This window comes from Numida meleagris, chromosome 3 (assembly GCF_002078875.1).
Source record: "Numida meleagris isolate 19003 breed g44 Domestic line chromosome 3, NumMel1.0, whole genome shotgun sequence".
Taxonomy (NCBI): domain Eukaryota; kingdom Metazoa; phylum Chordata; class Aves; order Galliformes; family Numididae; genus Numida; species Numida meleagris.
In genome coordinates, this window is record NC_034411.1 from 3,303,661 (window position 1) to 3,314,878 (window position 11,218).

General features: G+C 54.8%; 1 protein-coding gene and 1 long non-coding RNA gene across 4 annotated transcripts; one reads left to right on the forward strand and one right to left on the reverse strand.

Moving 5' to 3' along the window:
- Window positions 42–4,317, forward strand: LOC110396126. 3 transcript variants are annotated; one of them, XM_021391494.1, is made up of 3 exons: window positions 42–1,687; window positions 2,168–2,250; window positions 4,050–4,317. In XM_021391494.1, the coding sequence occupies exon 1, from the start codon at window positions 146–148 to the stop codon at window positions 1,094–1,096; it is 951 nt and encodes a 316-aa protein (XP_021247169.1). In that variant the 5' UTR covers window positions 42–145; the 3' UTR covers window positions 1,097–1,687; window positions 2,168–2,250; window positions 4,050–4,317. The 3 variants fall into 3 exon arrangements, with proteins under 3 accessions (XP_021247169.1, XP_021247167.1, XP_021247168.1); XM_021391492.1 differs by having other exon boundaries at window positions 42–2,250; XM_021391493.1 differs by lacking the exon at window positions 4,050–4,317 and having other exon boundaries at window positions 2,168–2,607.
- Window positions 4,868–7,977, reverse strand: LOC110396127. Its single transcript, XR_002436791.1, has 2 exons — window positions 7,858–7,977; window positions 4,868–7,012 (listed from the first exon to the last, which is right to left on the reverse strand). It is a non-coding gene; the product is annotated as an uncharacterized LOC110396127 (long non-coding RNA).

The window sequence follows — 11,218 nt, forward strand, 5'->3', positions numbered from 1 at the left end:
CCTTTTGAGCCATTGTGCTTAACTGAATTTTATAAAGCTGATCGATATCTTGGTAAAATATTCATTTTTAAACTAGCGGCCAGCGAAATCTTTGCTTTGTGCTAAAGTCAACAGCCGCCCGCTTGCGGCTCCCATAAATGCGGGGATGCTCCCGGCTCCCGCAGAGCGGGCGCGGCGGCGCGGGGCGCAGGTAGGTGACACCCGCAGCGCTTCCCCTTCTCCTTCTTCTTTGCGTTTGTCACCTCCGGCTGCGCTCCGCTGTCCCCCGCCTCCCCCCGGGCCCGCGGAGGGTGAGCAGGGCGCGGGGCCTCGGGGGGCACCGAGGGGACGGCGGCCCCGTCCCGGTTTTGGGGTGCGCGGGGGAACGGATCCCTTCGGTCCCCGCTGCACCGCTTCGCCGTGGGAGAGCGGGGCCGGGAGGAGCCGAGGATGGGGGAGGGGGAGAATTAGGGTCCGAGGGGGACCCCGTGCGGGAGCGATGTTGGCCGCAGCCCCCCAGCTTGCTGCCAAGGGCTCGAGTCGTTGCGGGGCCGTCGGAGAGGGAGCAGGGACGCGCGGGTCCCGACTCCCCGTGCCTCGCCGTTTCCCCCCGAGCCTCGCGCTTCTTTCTGCTTTGCTTTCCTTTTTGTTTGTTTGTTTGTTTGTTTTGTTTTCCCTTTTGCTTTCCCCTCTTTTTGCACGTTATTCCGTTGTCTTCCCCGGCTCCGACGCGCTCTTTCGTTCCGCGCTCCGAGCGGCATTTCTCCCGTGTCCGTGTCACGGGGAAGCGCCGCTGCCGGTACCAGAGGCGGCCCCCCGACCCCGCGTGGGCAAAAACCGAAGGGAAAAAGACCCCATCCTTATTTCCTCGTTGGCAACACGGAGAAAAAAAGGGGAAAACGGGCGTTTAACGGGGCCGGGGCTCAGCCGCTGGGCACGAACACGAGTGGCATCGCCTACGCGGGGACTCGGGAAGGAGACGTCGCTCGAGGCCCACGGAGACCAGGAGCGGGCTGTGCACGCGAGTCCCCGTCCCCGTGCCGGGTTCCGGCTCCCGACCGAGCGGGTGCCCGGCAGTGACGGGCTCCCGGGGACTCCCAGCAGCGCTCGCCAATGACCTGTCACCGAACTCTTGTCGCCGCGCGGGGAGGGGACACGCGTGGGAACGGCCCGGGAGCGGCTCACCTCCGCGTTCCCGGCCGTGGGAAGCCCCAGCCCGGCGGGAGCGGCGCTGCGCGCCGCGACCTTCTTCCTCTACTCGTTATTTGTACTCTATCGCTATTGATATATAGATATAGGTAGATAGATAGTCGATTTCTACACCCGAGCATCCCCAGCCTCCTCCGAGCCATCCCAGCCGCATTTCCCTGCTACCAGCCCCTCCGAAAGAGGAGCGCGTTAAGCTCCGCTTCCGCCCTTCATTCCCGCAGATCGATTTTATTCTATTTTATTTAATTTCTATTGATTTCTTTTTTATTTATTTTTTTATTTTATATTCGGGGAGACCGGGCGGCATCCGACCGCAAACCCGGGAGACAGCGAGACTCCGCACCCAAACCGCCACCAAAGCCGGCGACTGTTCGGATGGGCAGTCGCTGTCGCTGTCACCGTCGCGGCTCCTCCCGCGCCCCTCCGGGCGACTTTCCCAGCTCACAACCGCGATCCGAAGGCAAACTCAGCCCCGCATCGGCTCGCCTTGTTGGTCAATGTATTTATTTTTTTCCGACTTCCCCTCCGCTGCGGGGACGGGGCGGGAGGAAGGAGTGGGGGGGTGGGGTGCAAAGGCACTTCTTTAATTGTCCGGGCCCCTAATGACATGCAGAGATGGCTCAAAGGCAGCGGACATCAAAGCGCAAGGGGATGGCACGTCGGGCAGGACAGCCGCGCTGCCCCGCTCGCCAAAGGGACAGCTCCTGCCCCAGCCGCCCCGAAGGTTCCTGCTCCCGAGCGGTGCGGGCAGGCGGCCCTGGCAGGATTGTATGCAAAAGCGGTCGGTGGGGATCCTAAAAAAACCGGACAGCTCAGGGTGAGATGAGTCTAATTATTGCTGGTTCTAAAAAGAGCTGGAACACCCAAGTAGGGCTTAACTCGTCTCCTGGGAAACTGATGGAGACCTATTTTACAAGCTGTAATTCTGCTTTAGACTATTGCAGGCTAAAGGCAGTTGACACTATCCTCTTTCTTCTAGAAATAGTCCTAATCCTATATTTCGGCCGGGGAAAGTCCGCTTCTGCTCCACACTAGATTAATCCAGAAACCACATAAAACCAGGTAGGGAAGAGGATGGAAAAGGGGAGGAGGAAAATCGTTCAAAGTTTGTTACCTCTGCCCTGCCTAACCTTCAAAAGAGTAAATAGCGAAGGATGATGCAGAGTCTGCCGGCTCCTTATTTACGGGACAGCTAAAAACGGGGCTTTGGGTGTCGGTGGGAGAGGATTGGGGTTTATTTTTTTACTCTCCCGCTGCGGTCTTCTTTCAGCGAAATATTTCTCCTCTCCGACGGAACCCGGGGGAGGGAGGGTGGCTCTGGGCGAGAGGAATCTCTTCCCTATTTCTTTTTACTGGGGGAAGGGAAAAAAAAAGACAAATAAAATAAAATAGAGCGCCCCGAGTCTTCCCGCAGCACCAGCAGGGCCGACGGGCTTGATGTTTTTTTTCCCGTTAAATCGCCACGCGTGGAAAATGCGGCCGATCCGAGACGGGGAGGGCCAGGAGATCGGAGTGGCTTCCCCCCGGGGTGGGGGACACGGGGAACCAAGCGGTGACGCGACGTCCAGAGAGGCACAAAACCCGGCCCTAAGTTAAAGGGCGGGAGGCAGAGGAGTGCGAATCGGGACAGGAGGATGGGGAAGAGCCGCAGCGAGAGTGGGGTGCGGCTCCGGGGCGGTGAGCAGATGGAAGGACGGAGGGATGGAGGAAAGGACGGATGGAGGGAGGGATGGAGGGGTGGGTTTTACGTTTGCAGGTGCAATTGGGTGTAAAATTGAATTTAAAAAGAAAGAAAAGTTTTTAAAAAATCATACGAGATGGGGGTGGAGGGTCCTGGTGGTCCCGCACCGCCCCAGCCCGGCTGGCCGCTCTCCCACGCATGCCCGTGGCAGGACCGTGGGGTGGGGGCTGCCACCCGCCTGGGACAGCCCGGGAAGCGAATGGAGCGGACAGAGCTTCTGGCACTGGGACTCCTTTGCCCTTTTCTTTTCCTTGCTTTCCTTTTCTGCCTCTCTTTTCCTTTGATGATGTTCTTTTATCTCTTTCTTTTCCCATTTTTGCTTCTTTTCCTTTCTTTCATTTTCTTTTCCTTTCTTTCTCTCTCTCTCTTTTTTCCCCCATTTCTTTTCCTTACTTTTCCTTTCTTTTCCTCTTTTTTCTCCTTTTTCCTCCATTCCTTCCCTTTCTCACTCTTCTTTCCTATTGTTTTTTCAAATTTCCCCTTTCCCCCAGCTTTTTCCTCTTTCCCCTCTTTTCCCTTCTCTTCCTCCCTCCCCGTTTTTTACCCTTCCACCCCCCCGACGCTGACCGCCCCGCACTCCAGACAGGGCAGGGACCGGGCGGAGCAGCCGGGTGAGGCCGGCATCTTTCAGGCGGTCCCGGCGCCACGGGGATGGACGCAGGCGGGGGGGACTCCTGCTCAGCTCCCTCCTGCCAGGGCCGGGCGTTCAGAACGCTTTCCTGCTCTCACCCAAACGGCCCTGCTCTTTGCAAAGCAGGCGGCAAGAAAGCCCTCGACGTGCGGTTTACCGTACGGATTTCTGCAGCTGGAACCTTGCTGCTGCCAGCCCGCACCGTCAGTGCAAGAACAGCTGGGGAAGGACTGAGTTCTGACAGGTTTTTGACTCACACCGTTGCATAAGCAATACAAAGATCCAGGCTCTCCCCTGCCCTGCTGGAAAGCAGCTAGCTACTCCAGTGCCCAGCAATGATTTCCCTCCCCACCCCACCACCGACAGCACCAGTGCTGAAGGAGGCTGGGGACCCTGAGATGCTTTGCAGAATTCTGCACGGAGGGGAAGCAGTCAGTGGTGTGTGCACTTGCACTCACCTTCACCGCCCTTTATTTATTTTAATAACAGCGCAGGGGATCAGTGTCAAGGACGGACAGGGCCAACTTCTGGGCTGCGGAGAGCGTGCTGCTGCCATGTGTGCATCCCTTATGAAACCCCAGATCCCCATCTCCGATTGTCTCTTTGTGTCTGTACTTGTGTGCAATACCTGCGTTACGCTTCGATAGACTCGGGAGCGGGCAGAAGCGCTATCGCTGCCTCGAGGATATTCGAGAAGATGCTTTTCCAGGATGGATCCTTTTAGTGAAAAAAGAAAATAAATAATAAATTGTTACAACGCCTCGAGAAAGCTGAAGGATGAATGAATTTGTGGAGCTTTCTGAGGGATGCACATCGCTGCCGTCCTAAGGGTGAACACTCATCCCACCCTGCAGGACCCTGGCATCTCCCATCCAGCCCTGAGCCATGCTACGGTGCTCTGGTCCCCCACCACATCCCCCCCCTTTGCTGTTACTCTGCAATACTGGAAAAATACAGACTGGAGATGGGGGGCTGAAAGCAGCAGCTCTGCTTTAGGGAGGCAGTGGGATGGGGCAGAAGGTGAGGCTGATATTGCAAGAGGTTGCCAGGGCTTTCTGTTCCCCTTGGGTCCAATGTGAGGCATCGTTAGCAAACTAATAAATTGGCTGCAGATGTTGAGCCAACAGCAGGGCACGTTCCTCAGGAGCATCCTTGCAAACTCTCAGGTTTGGGAAGTGGTCAGCTCATCCTGGTATTTCTCTTTGCTTCGTGCCCTTTGCCACTCTCTGCATCACCTCTTCCCTCCTGCCTGGAATTTTAGGAGAAAAGGAGAAACAGGAAACAAAGCAGGAGCTTCCTCAAACCAATTATTTTCAAGATTGTTTATTTTTTTTAAATTGCAATGGATGGAGCTCTGTGATCTTCCTGTTCCTCTTGGAAAATGGAAGTATTGGTGCCAACCACGGCTCTGCCAGCGCAGAGGTAATTGGCAAAGCTCAGTGCCATACCCATACCCCACAGACCCTCCCCGACTCCCAGATCCCACATGGCTGGATGGTGTGGGTACAGCCGCAGTGATGCCATAGGAAGCAGGTCCAGCCCTGCATGGGGCTGGATCTGGCTCCCTGGTGCAGCAGGATGCTGGGGGCAGGATACAGCAGGGCTGGAGTTACAGCTGGAATAGGAATCCACCGTGCCCAGGAGGGGCTGTGGCTGCTAAAGTGCCTCTTAACCTTTCCTATATCCTGCTAGTGAGCGAGAAAACACACGAGAGGTTCCTGCCTCTTCACCTCACCCTGAAGGGAGAAAAGAGAGGGATCCCCGAGGCCGGGGGGGATGCTCTACCCCAAAGCCCAGCTCCAGGCAGGGGGCGGAGGGCTAGGCAGCGTGCTCGCTTCTTTCTGGCTCTAGATCTGCTTTTTGTGCTGCTCCAGGTACCGGCCCCAGCGCATCCCCTGCTGCAGCAGCGCTCCTCCTGCGCGGAGCGACACATTTCCCCCGAGTTACTTATTAACCACCGTTCGTTTGACAGGATCGATATTTCAAGCGAGGGAGTAAACACTTAAGAAGTAACGCTCCTCTCTGCTCTCTTTTTCCTCCACAAAATGATTTATTTTATAAAACGCATCTGCCTGGCAGGGAGGCTGGAGCCCCGCGGCTTTTATCCGCGGGATATGCAAAGCGCATTTATTTCGTCTTTTATCTCTCATATTGCGCGTTGATCCCATACATATAGATTGATTTTGTTCAGGTAGATAATGAAAAGTCAAGTGGAAAATTTACACAAAGGCACTCAGGATCTCCACTTTCTATTGGTATATAAATTGGTTTATTACTTCATTCCCTTAAACAGCGACTTTCACGCTGGGGAACACTTTAAAATATATCATGTTTAAACACGGAGCCGTTTACCTTCCGTGTGGTTTTTCTTTTTCCATCGGTAATTTCCTCGCCACTTTGGCTAATTACCTAAGATATTTGTGTTTAAACAAGCCCCCCCCTGCCCCCCCCAGCAGCAATCCTCCTTCCTCCTCCCGCTCCCAGCACCGAACCGCCCCAACCAAAGCTCCCGGCGCTGGGCACGGGGATGGTGACAAAGCCTGGCAGCGGGCACTAATTCCCCATAAGCAGCTTTGGCTTTGCCACCCCAAGGCAGTGAATGGAGGGCACTGGACGGGAGAGCGCAGCTCAGTACAAAACCGGGGGGAAACGTTATTAATAAACATCTTCTGGACATTTGGTGGCTCATCTAGGCTGCTCCAGCTTAAAGCAATTAATTCAGGATACTGACATAAACTCTCCAGCTCTTTGACAGCTTGGAGCTGAAATAAAAATGCTAGTTCTCCAGGGAAAAGGAGAGGATAGTTGGCTCTTTTCTGGACTGTTTGCTTATAGGCCCAGAGAGCAATCTTCCTTGCAGAATGAAATGCAAGGACACAAACAATGTACCGGAGAGAGAATAGAAGATGGGAATGAACAGTTTGAACTATTTGCTCAGCAGAAGGGCAGCCACAATGCTCAACCAATGGCTTTCCCATGCATCAACCGGGCTTCTTAGGCCCTTTTGTTGTTCATCCTCTTCCTCTGACCAGATAAGAGCACAGCTGCACGGCCGTTCGACTTAGCCACGCAAATCTGGTGCCGCACGGAGCCGCGTCCCCGCGGAGCTCGAGGACAAGGTGACACCAGGCAGCGGCATGTCCCGCAGCCCCCGCGTTCAGTGCCACCTCCCCGCAACCAGGCTGCTCCATCCCCTGCCCTTCCCTTGCCCCCTTCCTGCCACTTTTGCCCATTGCCCAGGCAGTGCTATGCCACTCCGACTCGAATGCCGGTTCCAACTGCGATGCTACGCCGCTTTGTGCCGCCCCAGGCTGGGATTCGGTGAGCGAGGCTGGAACAAGGTTTGTTTAGCTTGAAAGGGTTTGACGAGGTGAAAAGGCAAAGCGCTGAGGACTAAAGAAAACGCCTGCCTGGCTGAGATCACACGGAGCACTCGTCGTCAAAGAGCACACCTGCAGGAAGCACCAAGTTTAAACACCGCTGTCACAAAAACCTGAGAAACCTCCGGGTATTTCGTTGTGGTTTTTTTTTTTTTTTTTTTTTTTCTTTTCCCCGTTCTCCCCTACTGGGTGGTCAGGAGAGCAGGAGGGCTCCCATTGTCTGCAGTGCTGGCCCCACGTGTCCCTGCAATGCCAGCACCTGGCCGACACCAAAACGTCCAAATCCAGCCCCAATCTCCAGCCCAGCTCCAGGCACCGGGCTGCGTAATGAGACCCTAACGAGGCTCTCGGCCTTAATTTCCAAAACGCTGCAACATAGACAAAGGGAAAGTGCAGTCAGCACCAAGTAATTTGTGCCGTGCTCCCGGCGAATGAATTTAGGGGAGCAAATATCGTTATGCGGGATTTAAATTAAAGTTGACACTAATGTAAATACGGCAATGCAACCGGCTGTTTAAGAAGTGTGATGAGGGTACAGTTTTAATCAGGTCCTTTTCACTCAGGTGGCATTTTAAATCCTCGCCGGTTCAATTGGATGACAGGTCCCAAAGGATGTCCCGGAGTGGGATGGCGAGGGATGGTTGTCCCAGGAGCTCACCTGGCGAGCAGTGAACCCAACACCGGACACTGCAGATGGATGGACCCCCCTGCCAAGGGCTGGGTAACAAAGGCAGAGGCGGCGGCTAAAAGGGTTGGTAATAAATTCTCGCAGGGTCGGTCAGCGCCTGCCAGATTTCCCCCGGCGCTCTTGAACAATCTGCTTCCAGCCTAAATCATAGAGCCGGGGCTTGGGGGGGGGGGGGAAAGGGAAAAAAAGAAAATAGAAAAGAGGAAAGAGCAGAGACCGCCTCACTTACTTCAAAGGCCGAACAGCGCAGAGGTGCTTCACAATAACAATAGCACTGGTTGCAGCCTGGAGGAGCTCCATAACAGGAGCTCTGTAACCTGGCAAGACCCAGAGTTACGGTTACCAGAACAATATTTGGCAAGGGAATTCTCCTGCTTTTTTTTTTTCTCAAAGGGAACATAATGCCACTGGCAGGGACATGCTGCCAGCACGGCGCTGCGCCGGGTCCGCTGCTGCCCGATAAGGGCTGAGGCAGTGCCTGGCTTTCCTGGGTGGGGGTCCAATACCTAATTATTATTATTATATCAACAACAACCACTTTGGGGAAGAAAGAATCCCTCTCTTGGGATTTTCGGACAGCTGGCTGCCTCCGTGCATGCAGGATGCCCATGCTGAGCTCATGTGAAGTTTAGGGTTAAGGTTAAGGTTAGGGACAGGGCCCCATGTTAACCCAAAATTTCCCTGGCTCCCAGCCCCACTCAGAGCCACAGAGCCCTGCCTGTCCCTGCAGGGTACTGCATCTTCCTGGAGCTGTCCTAATCCCCATGTGTGACTCAGCGCTGTTAAAATACCAACGAGAATAATAAAATGGGTTATAACGCTATTAGGTATTCCCCTTAGCTATCCTAACTACCCAAGGAGGATGGAGTGCGTTGGGAAAGGGAGAGAGGATGCAATGGGCATGGGCAAGGGAGGATCCTGCTGCTGGCCATCGGGCTGGAGCTGGCATTTGGGGGAAGGAGGTGGCTTCTTGCCCAGGTTTTGTGCTGTGGAGGATCCCAGGTGGGGTGATCCTACCCACAGCTCCCCCCCTACCAGCCCCTGCCCTTTGTGCAGATGCCTATGTCCACAAACCCCCCTAAGCACTTAATGAGCTCGAGACGCCTATTGTCTTGGCAAAGCTGATTGAAACGGGCGAGGAGTTCAAGGGTTAGGAAGGGAGGGCTGCAGAGAGGCAGACGGGTGACACCAGCCTGCCTGGCCAGCAAATAGGCGCTGCTCCCACCTTGGTGCAGCAGTGTCGCACACACCGTGTCCAACACCGATTGCATCCCCACACACTGCTGGGTGCTGAGCCTGGGCTGTGCTGCAGCTTATCTGCCTTTAGCACAAAGCTGGGACGAAGTCTGCATTGCCCAACGGAGTGCTGGAGTGGGCCTTGGACCCAGCCCTGTGTCAGCAGACCTCCCGGCCCCGCTCTGCTCGCTGACAGCCAGTGTTTTTTTACTCCTTGAGACTGTCAGGAATGTTTTTCATGCAGGAGTGTAGTGCATTCAGCATACTGAAACCGCCTTAATCTCAGCAAGACCAACAAAGATAAGGAATAGCGTTTAAGTTGGCCGAAATTAGCAAATGCATCTGCCACACAATGCCCCTGTTACCATTAGCTGTGACCGGTGAATGGCACTAGCAAAGTATGCTGGCAATGTTTAACAAACCATCCGTCTTTTACCTGCTCCTACTCAACAGAAACCTTTGTTTGAACCACGGGCCTATTCAGTCCTGCTGCTGTCTGCTTATCAGCAAGATTAATCTCCGAGGTATCACTATATTAATTTTAAAACCTGCCTTTATTACCACGAGCCCTCTGCTGGGGCGAAGAGGAGGCATTTCTGCCCCTGATGGGCGAGCCGGGCTCCGTGTTTGCCAAGCTGCACCGCCGCCATGACTCATCCCTGCTACGTGCACCCGTGTCACAGAGCAAACACATCCTGGCAGATCCCTCGCCACAGACCTCGTGCTCTTTTTGGGAGGGAATAGTTTCCATATCCAGCATGCCTCACACCACCAAGGACAGCGGCTTGGTGCAGCGTCCTCGTGCCCTTCTGCTGTAGCATTCCTGCTGCAGTGCATCTCTGTGCATCCCTGCGCATCCCTATTACAGTATCCCTGAGAATCCCTGTGCATCCCTGTACATCCCTGTACATCCCTGTACATCCGTACTACAGAGTCCCTGTGAATCCCTGTGTATCTCTGTGCAACCACTCTGCAGCACCCCTGTGCATCCCTGCAGCAGCATCCCTGTAAATTCATGCTCATCCCTGCTGCATTGCATCCCTGTGCATCCCTGCACATCTCTGTGTCCCTGCTGCAACATTTCTGCAAATCCCTGCTGTAGCTGATGCAGCTTCTCTCCTGCAGCACCCCTGCACATCTGTGTGCAGCATCTGCATGGTGTGCCCTGGCAGCATCCCTGCTGCAGCATCCCCATGGTGCCCAAGCAAAGCAGGCTGAGAAGCTTCCCCCATGGCACAGAGGGGTGCAGGGAGGGAACCCGATGTGGTTTGCCATCAGGATGGCAGCTGGGGCCAGCACAGGCCCTGAATTCCTGGCTGAGTGCTGTGCACACAGCGCTTATCTCGCTCGGCCGTGTTTGTGCAGCAGGAGCCAGCCTGTACTGTGGGGTGAGGGACACGGCCGAGCACCCACAGAAGAACATAGGGCAGTCCTGGGAATCAAATCTCTCCCTACTTTATGCACCATGAGCATTCTAGGGGTAAGGAGGGACATGGGGGTCGGCACAGGATGGTGTGGGACATGGGGCTACTTCTCCTCACACCTTGTCCTGCCCGTTCTCCCTGCTCCATGCCCTGGAAAAGCCACTGCAAAGCACAGTGTGTGCATCCAGGCACCGTGAGGCTGCGGCTGGGCAGTGCAGGCAGGCAGCCTGCTGGTCCCCTGAGCCAAGGCTCTGACACGGCTTTTCCATGCCACACGTTCCGGGCGGTGTCTGCATGGCGTGTCCCAGCTCTGCTTGGCAGCCAGCTGCCTCTGTGCAGGCCATGGGCACTAGGACGTGCAGGACTTGAGCTCTCAGTGGGCACCCAGAAAGAAGAGGATTTCCACCCCAATGCGGGAGAAGCGGCCCCTTCCCCTTCCTCTGCCTAAGCTAACTCTTCTGCTGTGTCCAATAACAGGCAGTCGGAAACCCTGCCTACACTGGCAGCAGACAGAGGCTTCCCTGTTTGGATTCAAGATGGGGATTTCTGTGGCTGAAAGTACCTTTGTTATTTTTCCAGGAAAGCTTCCTTTTTGGCTGGCTTCGCCTCTGCATAGGATGCTCGCAGCGAATTGACTGCAGTGATGAAGAAGGAAAAATATTTAAACAAGCAATTATGAATGAGCTTTGCTTGCTAACTCAGAAAGCAGTTTCCTACGTTTATGTAGAAATGCAAGCGATTTACCTTCTAGGTCCAATCGTAGCCTCAGGAGTTCATTAATAACACCTCTTAGATTAGAGCTTTGTGGCCAGCGTGAGCTAAAGTGACTAAAGGGACTAATCCTGGCCTATCTTTTTGTGTTAACTGGGGTCAAACCTTCTCCTGCTTCCCCTTCTGCCTCTCAGTGTAAGTTTGATGGAGCAGGAGTTT